This window comes from Tachyglossus aculeatus, chromosome X1 (assembly GCF_015852505.1).
Source record: "Tachyglossus aculeatus isolate mTacAcu1 chromosome X1, mTacAcu1.pri, whole genome shotgun sequence".
In the NCBI taxonomy this organism is placed as follows: domain Eukaryota; kingdom Metazoa; phylum Chordata; class Mammalia; order Monotremata; family Tachyglossidae; genus Tachyglossus; species Tachyglossus aculeatus.
Window position 1 is genome coordinate 121,079,117 of NC_052101.1, and position 20,791 is coordinate 121,099,907.

Here is a 20,791-nt window from a genome sequence, read left to right on the forward strand (position 1 = left end):
AGCTGTTTGTGTGTATGGAAAGGGGCGTTTTTGGCCAAAAGTGATTGTAACCTTTAACGGGGATTAGAGCCGTTGGGGTGGGCACGAGAGAGACTTCTCTCCTCCCGACGACATCGGGTTTGGAACTGTCTTGCCAATCGTAGGGAAGCTGAGAGTTCCAAGCTGCTGGTTCCCTGGATAAAGGAAGGGTCCCTTGGAGGAGAGGGCATAGGCTCCTTTTTAGTTTCCTTCTGTATCTACAGGACCCTTTGGTTTGGGTTTCCACTTCTGTGTGTTTTGGTAATAATGATGGCATGTTAAGCGCTTACTATGTGCAAAGCACTGTTCTAAGCCCTGGGGAGGATACAAGGTGATCAGGTTGTCTCACGTGGGGCTCACAGTTTTAATCCCCATTTTACAGATGAGGTAACTGAGACACAGAGAAGTTAGGTGATTTGCCCAAAGTCACACAGCTGACAAGCGGCGGAGCCGGGATTTGAACCTATGACCTCTGACTCCCAAGCCTGTGCTCTTTCCACTGAGCCACACTTTAGTGCTATGGTAAAAGCAGGTGAAGATCAGTGAAAATAATAATGTGTACTATTCTTGGGCAAACAAGCATATGAATTAATTTTCATGTTGGGGAAGACAGTAAGTGATAGGGCTTACAGTGCTCCAACCTCTCTGCCACTTTGGGAGCTTCTGGTTGGGGAGAGGATTCTGGAGTTCCCTCTGTGACTCAGGGCATCTCCCTGACCGCGTGTCGTCGTGTCCCCCCCACCCCCACCCTGGTCCACCCGATACAGGGTCAGAAATAGGATCCAGGCAGGCTTTGTCTTCCCTCTCCTCGGTTATGCAAAATGTGTGGATAGCCAAAATAGATTTGGTCCCAAATATTTTGAATACCAGAGTGTTTGCTGGGGACATTTCGCCTAATGTATTCAGTTTTCTTAACAAGATTAAAAGCGAAACAAAACTCTCACGGAAATCAGAATGAGCCCTTTTTTTTGTAAAACCCAGGAATTTTTTCTGTAGAAATGGCCTTAAACTGAAAACCGAAGGATCCTGTGGATTAAGAGAAACAGTGTGGCTCAGTAGAAAGAGCATGAGCTTGGGAGTCAGAGGTCATGGGTTCTAATCCTGGCTCTGCCACTTGTCAGCTGTGTGACTTTGGGCAAGTCACTTAACTTCTCTATGTGTCTGTTACCTCATCTGTAGAATGGGGATTAAGACTGTGAGCCCCACGTGGGACAACCTGATTACCTTGTATCTACCCCAGTGCTTAAAACAGTGCTTGGCACAAAGTAAGTGCTTAACAAATACTATCATTATTATTATTATTATCAGCCACACAATTTCTCAAGACCATTCCGCTCAGAACCCAGCCGGACATTTAGGGAAGTGAGGTTGCCAATTGGCAGTGTATTTCCATGTTCATGGACACTCGGTAAATCTCCTAGTTTGCGACTTGGTGACTCATTTGTGGTTATCTTTCGGGGCACTTGGTTTATGGGTCTTGGCATGAGCGAACCCCATACCTTCGAAAGACAAGACACTGCGCCCTGTTGTGAGAGGGAGTTGGATTCTTAGTACAGTGCTCGGCACACAGTAAGAGCTCAATAAATACTATTGAATGAATGAATGAATTCTGAACCCTGTTGGGCCCCAGGTGGTGATGGAAAGGTGTAGATTCCACATGACCATTTGTGTAATCCTGTCACGGAGGGGAGCTGGGAGACTTCCCTGTCCTCAGATTCAGTTGCTGCTCCCATCTGGCCTGATGATGCTGCAGCTCTCCACTTGGCTGTGGACAGAACTGATCGGGAAAGTCTGTAGGATTCTCCCACAGCTTATCAGAGGAGAAAGATTTCCCAATAATAGTAATAATAATGATATTTATTAAGCACTTCCAATGCGCCAAAAGCACCGTGCTAAGCGCTGGAGTAGATAGGACCTATTCAGATGGGACACGATCCCTTTCCTTGCCGGGGCTCCCGAGAACAGGGGTCGTATACCCATTTACAGATGAGGAAGCTGAGGCTCAGAGAGGTTAAGTGACTTGCCCAAGGTCACCCAGCAGGTCACTAGCAGAGCTGGGATTAGAACCCAGGTCTCCTGACTTCCAGTCCTCTGCTGTTGATTCCTGTGCCTCACTCACTTTCTGCGCCCCGCCCCCCCTTCACTTCCACCACTTTGGGTCGCTTTGTAGTTGGCACAATTACATTCTGTCTGGAGCACTTCCTTTTCCTGCTCACCCCGAGTTTCCCACTCCCCTTAATTAACCGTGGGTCGCCTTCTGTGTCTGTAGCTGGGAGTGGCAGATGGTGGTGACAGAGGCCTAGCCCTGTTTTGAAGGTCTCGTTGAACTGCTTGCCATTTGCGGTTTTGCGGTTTCAGTGTAACCCCCGTGGATGACGAAGTGTTAATATATGTAGTTGTCCTCTGTGTGCAGAGACAATGCCTCTGACAGGGAAGTTCCCTTGTGGGGATAAGGTATTACCTACTGAACAAGTACTTCTTCCCCCTCAGGGAACTCAAATGGGACCACCGCCCCCCATTTTTTCCGAAACACGGCATCAAAAATCGCCTCCCCCCGGGCACCCCTTTGAATGTTTCTCTCCCATGGAATATTGCACTAGTTCCTGGGTGCCTCCCTCTTTACTTCTCTCCCTTCATCTCTTGCCACTCCCCAGATCATGGCTTTCTCTCCAGGCAGTCAAACCTACTTGCTATTCTGTTCATGCAAAGAATAATCCAAACTACAATTAGATGATGACGGGCTCTGAGCTGTTCATCATGACTCAGGAAAGATCCCATAGTATTGCCTCTACTGTATATAAAAACCAAGCTGTGTCTGCCCCTGGAGTTCTGCGTGCCTTTCCTCGTCGTCATCTTTTTGAAAAGGATCTACAGTAGTAGAGCTGGAAGCAGGGATCGAGATGGGCAACCATGATGGTCGGGGGGAAGGGAGGAGCTTCCTTTCATTCAGTCGTATTTATTGAGTGCTTACTGTGTACAGAGCACTGTACTAAGCGCTTGGGAGAGTACAATATAATGATAAATAGGCACATTCCCTGCCCACAACGAGCTTACAGTCTGGGTTAGACCGAAAGGGTTAGGACTCTTCAGTCTGGAAGGGCGAAGGCCTCGAGGGGATTTGGTGGAAGGCTACAAAATGGTGAAGGGAGTGGATGGGGCGAAATCGAAATTGTATTCAGTCAGTCATTGTCGTATTTACGGAGCAATAATAAAAAGACACATTCCCTGCCCACAACGAGCTTACAGTCTAGAGGTGGGGAGACAGGCATTACTCTAAATAAATTACAGATATGTATTCACCAAATTCCTCCAGCACAGAGTTAGCTGAAGCTTGAGGGTGTAGGTTCAAAGCAAACCACAGGACACACTTCTCCAGAAGCTGCCAGATCGGAACATGGGACGAACACCGCCTCGGCTCTGGTCTCGGGCTGGTTTCCCGCATCTCTGCTGGCCGGAGCCAATGTTTTCCGGATTTTTCCAGTTTGGCGAGTTTGCTGCCCTCCTCCGACTGGGACTTGCCCTGGTCCCCTGCCAGCCAACCCCACTACTACTCCCCGACTAAGCCCTCATTTCCCCTATTCCCTCTCCCGTCTGCGTCGCCCATGCACTCGGATCTGTAGTCAGCCAGTCAGTCTGTCGTATTTATTGAGTGGTTACTGTGAGCAGGGCACTGTACTAATTGCTTTGGAGAGTACAGTAGAGAAGCAGCGTGGTTTAGTGGAAAGAGCCCAGGCTTGGGAGTCAGAAGTCATGGGTTCTAATCCCGGCTCCGCCACCTATCAACTGTGTGACTTTGGGCAAGTCACTTGACTTATCTGTGCTTCAGTTACCTCATCTGTAAAATGGGGATTAAGACTGTGAGCCCCACGTGGGACAACCTGATTACTTTGTATCTACCCCAGTGCTTAGAACAGTGCTTGGCACATAGTAAGCACTTAACAAATACCATTATTATTATTATTATTACAATAGAACAATATAACAGACACATTCCCTGCCCGCAACGAGCTTACGGTCTAGAGGGGGGATCTGTACCTTTTAAAAATTTGATATTCACCCCACCCTGAGCTCCACAGCATGGATCCATATTCATAATTTCTTTTCATGTCTTGCTCCCCCTTTAGACTAGCCTTGTGGGCAGGAAAAGTGTCTACCAATGCCATTGGATTGTATTTTCCCAAGTGCTTAGTACAGTGCGCTGCACACAGTAAGCATTAAGTAAATACGGTACATTGATTGATCTTGGGTAGGTCCCCTCCTTTATCCTGTCCTCACCCATGGCAGGGGCACTGGGCACACCACCCTCTCCTCTAGCACAGCTGGGGACCCTGTGCCCCCAAGTGGTGAATATAAGGAATTTGTGCAGGTCCAGATCATCCGTAGTCAGTCAGTCGCATTTATTGAGCGCTTATCATGTGCCCGAGCACTGCACTAAGCACGGAGGAGAGACCAGTACAACAGAAGCATTCCCTGTCCACAACAAGTTTGCAGTCTGGGGGGGAGGGGGCAAGAGGGGTCTTCATGAAGAAGAGAACCGTAATGGAGTTTGAGAAGAAAACTGGAGGATGGAGAGGGAAAAGTTAGAGATGTGAGGTAGTCCATCCCAAAATGAGGGATGGATGTGTCAGTAGGGCAGTCACCACATGGTTCCTCCAAGTATCCCGTTCCCACTGTTGAAGACGGAATGCTGGATTGGGTGGGACCTTGGGTCTGACCTCTGACCCGGTAATGGCAATGCTTATGGACCCTCCCTTGCTTTGAAGCTTCCTCTGTGGAATACTCTTGCCAAGCCGCTGACTGGATCTTCCATCCATCTATTATCCTTCTTCTCCATCAAAACTCAGCTCAAGGTGCCATCTCCACAAGTTTAGCCCTATTTGGGTCCTGGTTTTCTACAGATTTAGCCCTGCCTAGCTATACTCCCTCTCCTCTGGATTCATAGTCCTTTTGCATACCTCTGTGTCTGTGATTGTTAACTAGACTGTAAGCTCCTTGAGGGCAGGGATTGTGTTTACCAACTCCTAGTGGATAAAGCATGGGCCTGGGAGTCAGAAGGACCTGAGTTCCAATCCTGGCTCTGTCATGTATCTGCTGTGATCTTAGGCAAGTCACTTAATAATAATAATAATGATAATAATAATGGCATTTATTAAGCACTTACTATGTGCAAAGCACTATTCTAAGCGCTGGGGAGGTTACAAGGTGATCAGGTTGTCCCACGTGGGGCTCACAGTCTTAATCCCCATTTTACAGATGAGGTAACTGAGGCACAGAGAAGTTAAGTGACTTGCCCAAAGTCACACAGCTGACAATTGGTGGAGCTGGGATTCGAACCCATGACCTCTGACTCCAAAGCCCGTGCTCTTTCCACTGAGCCACGCTGCTTCCTTGTCTTAATTTAACACTTGTCTGTGCCTCAGTTCCCTCATCTGGGAAATGGGGATTAAGACTGTAAGCCCCATGTGGGACAGGGACTGTGCCCAATCTGAGTACCTTGCATCTACCCCAGTGCCTGGCACCTAGTAAGCGCTTAACATGCCAAAAAAACAACCAGAGAACTCCATTGTACTGTACTCTTCCAAGCGCTAAGTACAATCAATCAATCAATGGCATGTATTGAGTGCTTAATATGTGCAGAGCACTAGTCTGAGCAGCTGGGAGAGTACAATAGAACAGAGTTGGTAAACACGTTTCCTGCCCACCAAGAACAGGTACTAGACCGGGCACACAGTAAGCACTCCATAAATACTACTGATTAATTAAGGTGCCTTCCCCCTTCCCGCCCCCCAGCTAGATTGTTAAACTCCAGGAGGGCAGGGACTTCGTTGGCAACTTTGCACAACTCCTTAAATAATTATGGTACTTGCTAAGCACTTACTTAGTGCCTAGTGCCTAGCAATGTTCTATGTGCTGGGGTAGGTACAAGTTAATCAGGTTGGACACAGTCCCTGTCCCACATGGGGCTCACACTCTTAATCCCCATCTTACAGATGAGGTAACTGAGGCCCGGAGAAGTGAAGTGACTTGCCCAAGGTACACAGCAGAAACATGGGGGAACTGGGATTAGAACCAAGGTCCTGCTGACTCTCTGGCCCGTGCTCTAGCCACTCAGCCACACTGCTCCTCATCATGGTACTCCACACCCAGTGGGTTCCCAATCAGAGGTGTTGATTGATGGACCTTACATCCATCTGGACCAGCAGACCTTTTGAGCCAAGTAATTGCAAGTTAAGGTATTGATGTAGGCAGGTGGCAGCATATCAATCAATCATATTATTAGTGATAATAATAACAATAATTGTGGTATTTGTTAAGTGCTTACTGTGTGCCAGGCAGTCTGCTAAGTGCTGGGGTAGATACAAGTTAGTTGGGTTGGACACAGTCCCTGTCCCACATAGGGCTCACAGTCTTAATCCCCATTGTATAGATGAGGTAACTGAGGCACAGGGAAGTGAAGTTACTTGCCCAAGATCACACAGAAGACAAGTGGAAGAACCAGGATTAGAACCCAGGTCCTTCTGACTCTCAGGCCCATGCTCTAGCCACTAGATCACACTGCTTCTGCTTGGCCCAGAGTGAGTGATTAACAAATGCTACAGTTATTATTGTTGTTTTGGTTATTATTGGTCCATAATAATAAGAATCCCCTGAGAATACGCTTGGGGATTCTGAGTGAGCTGTGAGGTGAGCTGACTGTCATCTCCCTGGGAATTCAACATAGGTGCTGAATGAGGAGACTTCACCCCCTGCATATGCGTGGTAGAGGAAGAAGAGAAGCACTGGTTAGCAGAATTTTATAGCCTACAATGTCTTCGTAATGAGAGAGAAAACACAATTTCGGATAGCCCATCAACCCCTTAGGAGGCTTTGGAGGTCGCCATCTTGCTGTTCTTGCTATCTGCCAAGTAATTTTTGGCTTTTAGGGCTTTGTTTTGAAACAGCACTATATTTCTACCTTTGAGATCAGTCTCCTTTTGCAAGAAGTACAAAAAACTGTTTTTTTGGGGAAAGTGTTACTGGCCCACTGAGAACATGTTATTTTGAGAGAGGAAGAACCCAAATGTGGAGCCCCATGCTTTGAGAGCTTCTTGAAGAAGCCAGCAGGATGTAGCGGGTAGTAGGGCCTTTCTTGCACCAGTCCAGTCAGATCTAACCAAGAAGCCCCCATCTCATACTCAGGCTAAGGAAGGAAGCCGACCCGATCAGTGTTCTTCTTTTAGGGCTCCGAGCAGGGAAGTTCCAAGAATTGGTTTGGCCGAATCCAGCCACAGAGAGAGCCTGTCATTAATTTCCTCTAATCTCATTAGAAAGCAAAGCTGCTGTTGCCATGGAAATTGTTAAGGGACTTGACAATAATCATGCACAATATCAAAAGCAAGATTCCTCCAGCAAACAGAGGCTCAGAGTGTTTCCGAGAATCTGGTGAGCTCCTCAGAGCCTCTTGGAGTTTTGCCTCTAGGTTGGGAAGTCTCTCCAGTCGCAGGAGTTTTGATGGGATCTGTCTCCAACTGTTCATTTTCCAATGGCTTCTTCCCCACTGCTCTCTAACATGCTCAGTCACCTCCAGCCTAAAAAACAAACAACAAAAACCCTCTCTTGACTCCATGGCTCCCTCTGGTTACCACCCCATCTTCCTCCCACCATTCTGCCTCCACTTCCTCTCTTTCACTTCTCTCCTTGACCCCATCCAATCTGGCTTCTGCCCATTTCACTCCATGGAAACTGCCCTTTCAGAGGTCACCAGTGATCTCCTCCTTACCAAATCCAGTGGCCTCTACTACATCCTGATCCTCCTCGACCTCTCAGCTGCCTTCAACACTCTCAACCACCCCCTCTTCCTGAAAACGTTATCCAACCTTGGCTTCGCTGATGATGTCCTCTCCTGATTCTCCTACTATCTCTCTGGCTGCTCCTTCTCTGTTATGTCCGCGGACTCTGCCTCTGCCTCCCACCCCCTAACTGTGGGAGTCCCTCAAGACTCAGCTCTGGGTCCCCTTCTGTTCTCCATCTATACCCACTCCCTCAGAGAACACGGCTTCAACTCCCATCTCTGTGCGGATGATTCCCAAATCTACATCTCCAGCCCCAAGCTCTTGCCTTCTCTGCAGTCTCGTATTTCCGCCTGCCTTCAGGACGTCTCTAGTACCAGATTGCTCACTGTGCCCCAATCTCAGCTATTTCTCCGCCAACCCCTTTCCCGTGTCCTCCCTCTGACCTGGAACTCCCTTTCCCTCCGTACACACTAGACCACCACTCTCCCCATCTTCAAAGCCTTATTAAGGTCCCAACTCCTCCACAAAGCCTTCCCAGTTTAAGCCCTCTTTCCCCCCGCCCCCCCCCCCCCCCCCTTTTATGTTGTCTGTGCACTTGGATCTATGCCCTTGGGAATTTGGTATTTGCCCCACCCTCAACCCCACAGCACTTAGGTACATATCTATAAATTGCATATTATAAATTATGTATTTACATTGTCTCCCCCTCTGGACTCTGAGCTTATTGTAGGCAGGGAATGTGTCTGCCAACTCTGTATTGTACTCTCTTAAACCCTTAATACAGTGCTCTTCACACAGTAAGCACTCAATAAATACTATTGATGATGATGGTGGTGATGAATAAATACCATTGATTTATTAATATTATTAGGCAACTAGTGCCTGTAGTGTAAATGTGGGTGCCTTTGCAGCTCTCTGGTTAGCTGCACAGGCACAGCAGTGCTAACGAAAAGAAGAAAATCTAAGATTGGATTTGTTTCTGACAGGGTAAACAATATTAGTAGCAACAGGAATAATTGAGTGTTGTGTGCACAGCATTGGTAGGTACCTGGGCAGCATCCAAAAGAAATCAAAGATCCTTGCCTTCACCAAATTTCCATTCTAGTGATTGATCTGCCACCTCTAGTGATGTCAGTAAGCGCTCAATAAATATGATTGAATGAATGTTAAACTGCCTCTGCCCCACACAGGTTCACAGAAAGGGGTGGGCAAGAGTGAATTCTGGGCCTGCCTGAGCTAAAAGAGAAGAGACAATAGGTGGAAATCAATCAATCAATCAGTGGTATTCACTGAGTGCTTACTATGTACAGAATACTGTACTATGCACTTGGGAGAGTACACTGCAACAAAATTAGTGAACAAGTTTGTTTTGTTTTTTAAAGATATTTAAGTGCTTACTAAGTGCCAGGCACTGTACTAGGCCCTGGGGTAGATCAAGTTAATCAGGCTGGACACAGTCCATGTCCCACATGGGGCTCACGGTCTTAATCTTCATTTTACAGATGAGAGAACTGAGGCCCAGAGAAGTGAAGTGACTTGCCCAAGGTCACACAGCAGGCATGTGGTGGAGCCAGGATTAGAACCCAGGCCCTTGCTCTTTCTATTAGGCCACCCTGCTTCTCTGCCTCTTAACATTCCCTGCCCATGGTCCCCATTTGATTGTAACCATTTCAGGGACAGAGAGTAGGTCTTCTGGTGTCTCCGTAACTCAATCCGACACTCGGTTCGCTCAGTTCTCACTAAACACGTGTTTTCCATTCGCGTTTTGGATAGGATGTGACTTCAGAATTCGGGACCTCTCTTCATTCATTCGTATTTATTAAATGCTTACTGTGTGCAGAGCACTATACTAAGTGCGTGGAAGAGTACAATCCAACAAGAAACAGACACATTCCCCGTCCACAACGGGTGTACAGTCTACAGACCATGCGTGTCTGCCCGACCAGGGAAGTGTCTGGTTGTCTGTCTGGATGGACGTGAATGACACTTCTTACAGTGTAAGAAGAAACAGTCATGTCCCTGTTTAGTGGAAACCTAGTGGAGAGGGGCTGGGAGTCAGAGGACCTGGGTTCCAATTCCGCCACTTGCCACTTGCCTGTTGTGTGACCTTAGGGCAAGTCACTAGCTCACCTCCTCCAGGAGGCCTTCCCAGACTGAGCCCCCCTTTTCCTCTGCTTCTCCTCCCCTTCCCATCGCCCTGACTCCCTCCCTCTTCTTTACCCCCTCCCTGCCCCACAGCACTTGTGTATATATGTACATATTTATTATTCTATTTACTTTATTAATGATGTGTATGTATTTATAATTCTATTTACTTATATTGATGCTATTGGTGCCTTTCTACTTGTTTTGTTGTCTGTCTCCCCTCTTCTAGACTGTGAGCCCGTTGTTAGGTTGCATTTGTCTCTATTTGTTGCCAAATTGTACTTTCCAAGCACTTAGTACAGTACTCCGCACACAGTAAGCTCTCAGTTATTGTGATTGAATGAATAAATGAATTCTCTGGGCCTCAGTTTCCTCCTCTGTAAAATGAAAATTCAATTTCTGTTCTCCCTCCTACTTGGACTCTAAGCCCCATATAGGACAGGAGCGACTGTGTCCAACCTGGTTAGCTTGTATCCACCCCAGTGCTTAGTACAGTGCTTTGCACATAGTAAACACTTAATAAATACCCAAATCATTGTTGTTAGTAGTACTGCATTTGAGTTTCTCTTAACCTAGGGTTTCGCAAGAATGCCACCTTCGTGTTTCAGGACCACTGTCTGTACAGTGCCCTGCACAGACTGGGGACGAAATTCTGTTGAACCGTTAGCCCCAGTGGGTTGACGTTGCAAAGCCACTGAGGAGGTCCTCAGAAGCAGAAAAACCTGTACCTATTCCAGCCCTTGGAAGAGCGTTTGACACATAGTAAGCACTTAAATACCATATTAAAACAACAAAAAAAGAAAAAAGCAGCTTTATTGTTGTCTCCTAAGAAGGAAGGGCGCCAGTTGGGTCGCGGGCCTGATGGGCACGCCCTTGGGAACTACTAGACAATGCCCATCGATTGGTACAATCCACCCACCTCCCTAAGCACATCCTCATGTCCGTGAGGGCTGACAGGGTTTCCACTGGGTGGCCGTGGGTCCTCTGTGCCATCTGTGTCCCTCTGTGATTGGTTGGTTGGGTTGTGCTGTCCTCGTGCCGCCCCCCTGCCAATCCAGTAGGTGACGGTACTGGCCTCCGTCCCGCAACACGCTCACTTCTTTGTTGCCTCGGTAAGTCTCTAGCCGGTCTCGCCCCATTGCTGCCCCTCCCTTATGCTATAAATCCACCCTGCTTATCTAGAGCCTTGAAGGACTCTAGCTGTTTGACCACCTCCCCCCCACCCCCCCAAGCCCAGCAGGCAGTTTCAAACTACACAGCAGACCTCAATCAATTACAATCAGTTCCAAACTACACAGCATATATCCCAGTATACAATTGCAAGCCTTGTCAGTGCTCCATGAATGAAAACTTGGAGCAGCTGAAATTTTACTTGTGCACATCACCCCCTCGCCCCCCAGAAACCTCCAGGGGCTGCCCGGCCCTGTCCGCATCAAACAGGAACTCCTTGTCTTGGCCTTTAAGGTACTCAATCGGCTCTCCCCCTCCTACCTAACCTCGCTGCTCTCCCACTACGACCAGCCCGCATACTTTGCTCCTTAATACCAGCCTACTTACTGGGCCTTGATCTCATCTCACCACTGACCTGTTGCTTATATCCAACCGACCACCAGTTTCCCCATCTTCAAAGCCCCACTACAGTCCTGTCTCTTCCAGGAAGCCTTCCCTACCTAACCTCTCTTTTCCCCACCCTAGTTGCCCTCCCTTCTGCTTCGCCTAAGTGCTTGAGTCTGTACCTCTCAAGCAGTTTGCCCCAGCCCCACAGCACTGTTGTACATATCTCTCTCCTCTGCCCCTTCCCCAATCTGTAATATTGTAATGTCTGCCTCTGCCTCTAGACCGTAAGCTTCTCGAGGGCAGGAAATTGGGTCTGCCAGGTCTGTTGGATTGTACTCCCCCAAGCACTTAGTATGGTGCTTTGCCCACAGTAAGTGCTTAATAAATACTATTGATGGATTGATTTGCTGGCATGTCATTGTTGTCCACATTTATTGAGCACCTGTGCAGTGCAGAACATAGGACTAAGTTCTCGGGAGCATACAGTAAAATAGAAAAACGATCTCTGCCCTTGTTCTGTTTTTGCAATCAAATGATTGGTTCTTTTATACAGGGCAGTGTCAGGAAGATTGGAGTGGCACCCAATCTACTGACAATTTAGTAGCCAAGAAAGACTGGCAGAATTGGAATTCCTTCATTGCTGACTGCCAGTGAGGGGAACAGCAGTTTTTGATGGTTCGGAGACTGTGCCGTTCCTGATTTTTTTTTTTTATTAAATGTGCTGGATGCGGTAAATATGCATCCTGGTTTGGGATTCTGTTGAGCAGCATGGCCTAGTGGATAGAACCATGTGCCTGGGAGGTAGAGGACCTGGGTTCTAATCCCAGCTCCACCACTTGTCTGCTGTGTGACTTCGGGCAAGTCATTTCACTTCTGGGCCTCAGTTCCCTCGTGCAAAATGAGGATTCAGTACCTGTTTTCCCTCCTACTTTCATTGTGAGTCCCATGTGGGACCTGATTTTCTTGTATCTAACCCAACGCTCAGTACAGCGCTTGTCTCATAGTAAGCACTTAACAAATTATTATTATTGAGAATTTTTTATTGAGGGGGAATGAGGAAAACTCTTTTCACTCTCTCTCATTTTCTTCAACTCTCCTGATGGTGGATAATTTTCTCCCAACTCCTTGTGCAGTCACTACTGATATTATGCGTGTGCTTAAACATAAACTGAGAGGAAAATTATATACATATAAATTTCAAACAGAGGTGACTTCTGCAGGTTATTTAATGCCACAAGTCACAGTAGCTTTCATCTTTCTGTTCCTTTGTCACAATGGAGCATCAGCTGTTTCCAGTAGCCCAACTTGAGCATTTCCCTCCAGCTCTCTTGGCTTATTAACTACTATACCTGTCAGGTGTCAGAAGATCAGGTACAGTCAGATCTTATTTTGGCTCCTGTGGTGGGGTGGGGGATTTTTTGAAAGACAGCCTTTTGATAAAGCATCTCAGCCCAGGAGGACTTCACTTAAGTGTGCTGGCATTTGAGGGACAGCTGGAAGCCTTAAGAGGATAATAAACAATAATGTTGTGTTGGGGGCAATCTGCAGCTAGCGTGGCCTAGTGGATAGAGCACGGGCTCGGGAGTCAGAAGGACCTGTGTCCCAGCTTTGTCATGTGTCTGCTGGGACCTTGGGCAAGTCACTTAGCATCCCTGTGCCTCAGTTACTTCATCTGAAAAATGGAGATGAAGACTGTGAGCCCCATATGGGACAGGGACTGTGTCCAACCCGATCACCTTGTATATGCTACAGCGTTTAGACACACAGTAAGCACTTAACAAATGCCATCATTATTCTTATTATCACTGGCCCCAGGGGGTGGCATCTGGGAACAGCCCCGTTTTCCCCACAAAAATCCTCCAAATCCAGCCGATGGGTTGCCTGAGCGGATCTTCCCAAGGTGGCAAATTGGGTGGCCTACCATGCTGTAGTCAGAGCCTCCAGTCAAAGATGGTACTTGCCCAAGGTCACACAGCAGCCGTGTGGTGGAACCGGAATTAGAACCCAGATCTTTCTGACTCCCGTCCTCTACCCACTAAGCCACACTGCTTCATCCACTCCTGTGCTTGTGCCACACTGCAGAATGCTGTCTCCCCCACTCTAGACTGTAAGCTCGTTGTGGGCAGGGAATGTGTCCATTTATTGTTGTACTGTACTCTCCCAAGTGCTTAGTACAGTGTTCTGTACACGGTAAGCACTCAATAAATACAATTGAATGAATTACCTAAGCCGAGAACAGATCCGGGAAGATGGAATTATGTTCACATGAATACACAGGGTCCCTCCTTGCTGCCCCTTCCTTAGCTCCGTCCCAGCCTGCTCTCCCCCTCCCTCCTCGAATTCTTTACTGTTCATGAAAGAGAGTTGGAACAAGCATTCTCTACGGCTCCGCCTGATGCAGGCAAAGCCCTGTTTTTTCTAATCCCATGTTAGTGATTCTTCTCGATGTGGAAATTTCTTATAAATCCAAAGGGTGGAAAAACCCACAAAGCCAGTCCTGTTTTATCAGAGCCTGCCCTCCGCTGAAACACTTGGCCTCGGGAAACAGCGGACCGTTTCCTCGCCTCACTTAATCCCATGTACTTGCTGCGGAAAAATGCCTATCTCCAAGAGATCCCCTTCGATCATTTCCACGGTACTACGGGAACTAGAAAAAGACGTTTTATAGGGTTTGGAACAGTGCAAATAGCCAGCAAAGGAGAGGTCTCATTTCTAAAGTACACGGCTTCTGAGCCTTGTTTGTTGAAATCCTGAGTCTGCATGTAGCATGCACTGCCAGGATCTGTTTGTGAGTGAAATTGAGACAGTTTTGTTGATATACACAGTGTTGTACCTTAGCAACCAAATCTGCATAGAGTCCAAGAATTGAACATTCAGACTCCAAGCAGCTGATTGCTACCCATCACAGAATGCCCTGCATGTTGTTTAGAAAGTAAAAATAACCTGCCAGTTAGTAGTAAGGAATAATGCAGCATGCGTAAGGAAATGTGCGTCCAAAGAGGGGAAAAGGGTATTCTGTGGTTATTGTAGTTTGTTTATGCACACCTTTTGTGGTTCCCTGGGAAGAGAGGCTAGTGAACTATCCCAAAGAGGAGAAAGTCGGCTTTGAGCGTCCACCCAAACAGGCCACTGTTGACCTGGGTACTGAAGCAGCAATTCATAGGCTGACTTGTATGTAGTACAGTGTCTCCGATGATAGTCAAAACTGGCTGTGCCTATGGCAGATTGAACAGGAGGTTATCTGCTCTGGAAGAGAAAGTGGTAAGTTAAAGCTACCCGTTAAAGGGCATGATGTTCTTTCTGTGAGTTGGGGGAAATAAAGGCAGCAGCTTACTTCTCAACAGCAGGAGGGATGTCATGGGAAGCAAGTGAAGGCGATGCCATGTGGATCTTGAGGGGTAGGAGGGGAGATAAAGGAAATTGACTGGAAAGCAGAGATTTTTCTGGATAGAGAAGTTCTTTGAGCCAATTCACATAACTGGTCAGGTCTCTCTCTCTCTCTCTCTCTCTCTCTCTCTCTCTCTCTCAGGTGAGTGTATTTTAATACTTTCAAAGTGAAATTGCGTGTCCTCCTGAAACAATACTGCCTCTGAGCTCAAGTGTAAAGCCTGATTTGGGCCATTAAAAAAGCCATTTTTCCAACTGTCCCTCTGGATCGCACTCCATATTTGGCTAAAGGAGTGAACCTTTGGCAGTATTTAGAAATGGGTCCCTGGTGATCCAGGGGCTTCTTTATTGTATCCAGGTCAGACTGATTACATCTTACATTCATTTACAAGCATCCAGGTTAAGTAAGCGAAGCCGTGTTCCCAAAGGCCGATGGGCATCTGAACCTCAGTGTGCTGTTATTCCTGGCCATCCTTGATCAGCTGCTTGGTCAGTTAATTTCCGCTCTGCAAACGGCGTGGTGCAGTGTAAAGCACGCGAGAACCATTTTGCAGCAAGACCCAGCCATCCTTGGAATGCCAGCTGAAATGTGGTCCTTCCCCCACCCCCCAAAGGCAAGGCAGGATTTCACTAGTGTGGCGTGGGATTGGGAAAATCCCCCTTGTGACCCTCTTTCCCCCCAGCACTCTCTCCGCACCCCACCGCTCCTGGCTGGTTGCCATTTTCCTTCTCAGAGATCCAGTTTGGGAGAATGGGTCACTCCATCCTTTTAAAACAAATCGTCGTTAAGCTGATTTTGTTTTGCTTCCTTTCCCAACTTGCATTTTGTTTGGGGTGCGTTTCCCTGGCTGTGGCTGCAGTGTGTGTCTTTCTTCTAGTTACAGTTACAGAAAACACAGTATCTGCAGTTGGGACAAAGCCGTGGCCAGTATTATGGAGGGTCCCTGCCCAACGTGAACCAGATTGGGAATAGTTCCATGGACCTGCCCTTCCAGGTAAGTCTCCTCTCTGGTTTGCTACATTCTGGTCTGGGCTTCCCCTCCCTTTCCCCCTCAGAAAACATTCCCAGGTGGACCAATAATGTGAGACTCTCTCCTCAGATTCCCTGCTTCTCCCTCCAAGCTGGGATTTCCTTCATAGACTTGCATAATCCAAGATCGCTGCACTGTGGTAGTGGCAGGCCCTGGTGTGTTGCAGTTGAACTCCTGTATCTAAACACGGTGTGATAAGGCGTGCTGGAGAAATGGGGGCTGCCAGACAGTTGCCAGAGAGGGTTCTCCCCCACCTGGCTGCACACACGCAAGCACACGCACACACACTCTCGGGACGGGAGGAAAGGAGCCACAGCCAGGCAGAGGGTGTCTCTGCTTGTATCCTCTTTGGGTCCTTTCCCTGTCAACAGACTCCACGATGACAGTGCTGTTTGAATAAGAGTATTTTCAGCAGTCACTCCACCTGTTGGTCAGTCTCTACCAGCAGTGGTAACAGTTCGGGGGCTTTGGAACTTGGCTTCTTCGCACTTGACTAATCCACAAGCACTGGAATTCTCCGAAGAAAACCCGGTAGCCTGACCCCTCTTTTCTGCAAATGTTTCCTGGCAGAGACCTATAGCGAGGTCTCACATTTCCTAAGATTTCATGGCTCTAACAAATCACTCCACAGCGCATGCACAGGCACCTTATTCTGTATTAACATAAATAATTAAAAATAAATTCCACTCATCTGAGCGAAGGAGCAGCCTATTTTCTAATGCAGCATCTTGGATTTCACCCCTGTTTCTCATTTGCTGATTTGCAAAAGGGGGTTTTTGGCCGGGCTGGTAGGCGATCTCAACCGATAGTAAAAGAAGTCGTTCCCTTTTTGAACCACAGCTTGTTTCCATTTCTGGAAAACGGCACCAGCTTATGCAGTATAAATGTTTTCATCTTGAAATCCAAAGATCCATCATGGAGTGCAGGCAAAGCCAGCCTGAAGGAGATTCCTTCAGGAATTCTCGCCCCTCTTCTAGCAGGAAGCACAAGATGGGCATTAATGACTGTTTTGGAGCTTGGGGAAGGGCAAGGGTTGTTTCTAAGGGCAACCCCCCGCCTCCTCTCCCCAAGCCCATCTCATTTCACCTTGCTAATCATTTGCTTCTCTCTCTGCATACGTTATCACCCTTCACGGGGATTGAGACCAAATCATTTTGATACCCAAACCTGCCCGTTTCTGCTGTTGGGTTCTCTTGGTCTTCCTCGCTTTCCCCGCCAGAACACCAGGTTGAGAATCCCTGCTGGAGCCACCTCCCTGGTTATCTTTACATAGGGGAGTCAGAAAGGCTGCCGTCCTGTGAACCAAGGCAGACTGAAAGGAGGGGAAGGGGTGGGGGGTGAGAGTGGGGAGCGACTTCTCCCACTTTCTCAGCTTTTGGCTACACAAGTCCCAGGGGAAGGTCACCGGAGGCGTGTGGGTGAGGTGAGAGGCGGGGGTAGGGAGATTGGGCTCTCTGAAAGTCTCGGTTCTTTGCATTTTCAGCGCGGCGGAGTTCTGGGAGAGACCTTGGGAGCAACTTCTGTCTCTTTGGTAAACGTGCACTTTAGGCTGGTGCTGATACGTATTTGGGACTGGCGGGAGGTTTCCCGGGCAGATATGTATTCGGGCACTTACTTTTCTTGATATTTTGATATGCTCACCACCGCCCCCGCCCCCTAGCCCCCATCCAACTGACGCCCCTTTTCAGCTCCAGAAGAGCTGTCCTGGTCTGTTGAGTGGACGTCGGACTCGCTCTGCGTCCCAGCTGTGAAAACATGCATCGTCGAGTCAGTAGACTCTTCGGAACTGTTACGGTCTACCCCACACCCCCTCCTTCCTTGATGGGCAACGGTGGCTCATCCTGAGCTGGCCTGTGCTTTCCAATGGAATCCAAGCATGTGCACCAAATCTGCATGTTTTATCAGAAAGAGGCGAGGGATCTGAAACTCTTTTCCGGTGACCCTGGGGCAGTCAGCTGGTGACAGCCCTTCAGCTGCCTTGGGGTTTTCGGGGGCAGGGGGGGTATCCTTCCCCTTGGGGCCCCTTCCCCTAAACTTTGTATCTCTGGTGCAAATGGTTGCCTGAATGGCTCGAGCAGTCTCTTAAAGAGAAAGGCTATCATTTCATCTGCCATCGACTCCTGTTGAGAGGGGGCCTGAGAACCCAGTGGAATTAAACCAGAGATCCACCTCTCTTCTGGGAGGGGAGAAGGTGACCCCGAAAATAGGCTGGGGATGTGCCAGGAGCCTCTCCGGGGGCAGAGTACCAAATGGATTCCTGCTGGAAAACCCGCCGGGGGGCTGGGGAGCAAAGAAAGACATAAATAAGAGGGGAGCTGCTTCGGCTACTGCAGTTGTCGTAGTGATGAGGTGAAGGGGAGAGCCAGGGTCAGTTGCTGTGCAGGCAAGGAACTTATATTTCAACTCCAAACAGGGGAGAGGGAGAAAAGAACTAAGTGGCTCCGTAGAACGGCCAAACCTTTTTATTAATATCAAAATGGATTTTCTCCGGCTCTTTTTAAAAGCAAGCAGAGCACAGTGGCCAGATGGTTCCAGATCGTATATTTGCCACATTTGGGGCTTGAATGAAGGAGCGAATTTAGGATTCCCAGACAGATGGAGACCAGGGCCTCGGCAAAGCTGTTGCACTTGGCATTGGGAGGGAGGGCAGGTCACATGACCCTCCAGCAGAGAGCGGTTTAAGCGGAGGCCGGGTGCTCTGCTCCGCCTCCCTTTCCCTCTGTGGCGCATCGTGACGAGAACCGGGATAACCGAGAGCCGGAATGCCCACCGGGAAAAGGTGGCAAGCCCGATCCTCAGAAGCCCCCCCCCGCCCCCAGCCCGAGAGCCTGCTCTTGCCAGGTAGATTGAGTCACAGTGACCCAACCCTGCCTTAGGCAAATCCCAGACTCCTCCTAGCCGGGCACGCTTAAGTCCCGATCCATTTGCCGGGCAGAGAAAGAGGAGGTTCAGTAACCCAACCCCTCCAAATGGAGCTATCTTCCGAAATGAAGAATTCTGTCCAGTCGGTAGAACGGGTTGTGGGGCTGGGGGAGGGGGGGCGCTGGGCCGGGCCCTAATCCTTCCTCTGCAGCACTCGAGCCTCGAATTGCAGCCCCCAAGCAGTTCCCCGGAAGGAGGCTGCCAAACCGACCAGTCCGAATGCATACGCTGCGCTGTCTTGGCAGTGTCCTTTTAAAGATGTCAAAGGTGCCCCGGGTGGGGGGCGGGGGCGAGTGGCTCAACTGAAGAGTGAAAGAGAGAGAGATTTTTGAGGGTTGGTGAATGTTTGGAGGAAGCAGAATCCTTCAGTGCACTGTTTGTGTTGCCCTCCTGCACCTCTCACTGTTGTCTCTCGATCTCAGCTCTGTTTGGAAGCTTGTCCCACCTAAATGCATGTTGCATGGCCTCACTCCCTCTCCGCCCCCACACCGATTCTCAGCGGGCCTCTTTGGGACCCTCTCTCCGTTTCCCCCTCCCCCCATTTCTGTTGTTTCAGGGCTGTTTAGAGGGGTTGGGAAACTCGGCTTGCAGAAGGAATCAATCCACTCGGGAGAAGCTGGAACGTTACCGTGTTCGCTTCCCTCTCCCTGCTTAGGGTTGATTTGGCTCCGGGCTCTGGCATAAATCCCCAAACCAGTTCTGTCCTGAAGTAGAACTGGTGTATCTGGGGGCTTCTGTCCCCACGGTGCCTATTACGGGACAGAAAAATGTCATCTCCTCATTTCACCCGGGAGCGGAAACCAAATTGACCTCAGGCAGTTGATTTGGGGTGGAGGGAGGCTCTCTCCCGCCGGAACCCTGCGGATGGTAACTGTGTCGGCCGTGTCTGTATCTTTCTGTCTTCCTTCCTCTCAGACTCCCTTTCAGTCATCGGGATTGGACACAAGTCGGACGACTCGTCATCACGGGCTGGTGGACAGAGTGTACCGGGATCGCAACAGGCTCGGCTCCCCCCACCGCCGCCCCTTGTCGGTGGATAAGCACGGGAGGCAGATATCCTTTTCCCTGTGGGATCGGGGAGCAGTCAGCAAGCCTGGCCCCCATCGCGCGGAGCACCCGCGCCGGCTCCACGGCCCACCTCTCATCCCATCCCGCTTTCCCCTGTTAGGATGGCTGTGCTGCGCCGGCCAAGGCCCGCCCGGTCTTCCTTCTGGGCTGATGGGAGCGCCAGACCTGAAGGCTCCTGCTCTGGGGCGGGGGGCTTGAGGGACCCCCCTCTGAGCCACGGAGGTGAGGGCCAGAGGAAGCTGCCTACCACTCAGCAGTTACTGCTCCCGGCCAGTTCTGAGCAGCAATAATAGCTGGACTCCGAACAGTCCTCCCCCACCCCGGGGACTGACCCGACAGTCTGAGTTCAGAAACGGGGAGGAGGTTAAGGCCTCTAGGAAGGTGTCGGCTGAACCCAGACTCCCCGCTGTCACGGCCCCAGATTTCACGACCGTGTTCCCCTTGCCTGGAAAGACTGCGGCCCACACATGTGCGTTCACAGGAGGCGAGTGTTGAGAGGTGGGCGGGACCGAGTTGTACCACCGGGGAAAACATATTGTAGCAGTGGCCGGGGAGAAGGGGCAGGGAGCCAAAATGAGAGGGTTAGGAGGAAAAGGCGGAATATTCCGAGGAACTCCTACACTCTCCCAGCTGGGTACTAAGTGGCCTGCAAGTCCTAGATTGGGAACTGACATGGTGCTGGGATGCAGTGCCCAGCCTGCCCCGGCCCCGTCCTCACCCATCTCTTCCTGCCCCCCGCCACCCTGCCCTTGTCTGCACCCCATCCTGGGACAAGTGCGTCCTCCCTGGAACGTGTCTTTCTGTCCTTCCGGGCGAGAACACATTGGATCAGATGAGGAAACCTGATTTGTCCCCAGAGAGCGAGGTTGCAGCTAGCTAGGCCTGTTGTTT

The 20,791-nt window shown here is 49.3% G+C and overlaps 1 protein-coding gene across 8 annotated transcripts in view; it reads left to right on the top strand.

Annotated features, from left to right (window-relative positions):
- CRTC1 (CREB regulated transcription coactivator 1) overlaps window positions 1–20,791 on the top strand; it is a 102,339-nt gene that overhangs the window by 32,290 nt on the left and 49,258 nt on the right. For 6 of the 8 annotated variants that reach the window (XR_005457331.1, XR_005457330.1, XM_038771972.1 and 3 more), the window contains exons 2-4: window positions 15,758–15,874; window positions 17,394–17,441; window positions 19,748–19,885. Coding sequence is in view for 6 of the 8 variants with exons in the window: in XM_038771972.1 (XP_038627900.1) it covers window positions 15,758–15,874; window positions 17,394–17,441; window positions 19,748–19,885 (303 nt within the window). In the remaining 2 variants the exon portion in view is untranslated. The remainder of the gene's footprint in view (window positions 1–15,757; window positions 15,875–17,393; window positions 17,442–19,747; window positions 19,886–20,791) is intronic. The other 2 variants (XM_038771973.1, XM_038771974.1) reach the window with 2 other exon arrangements.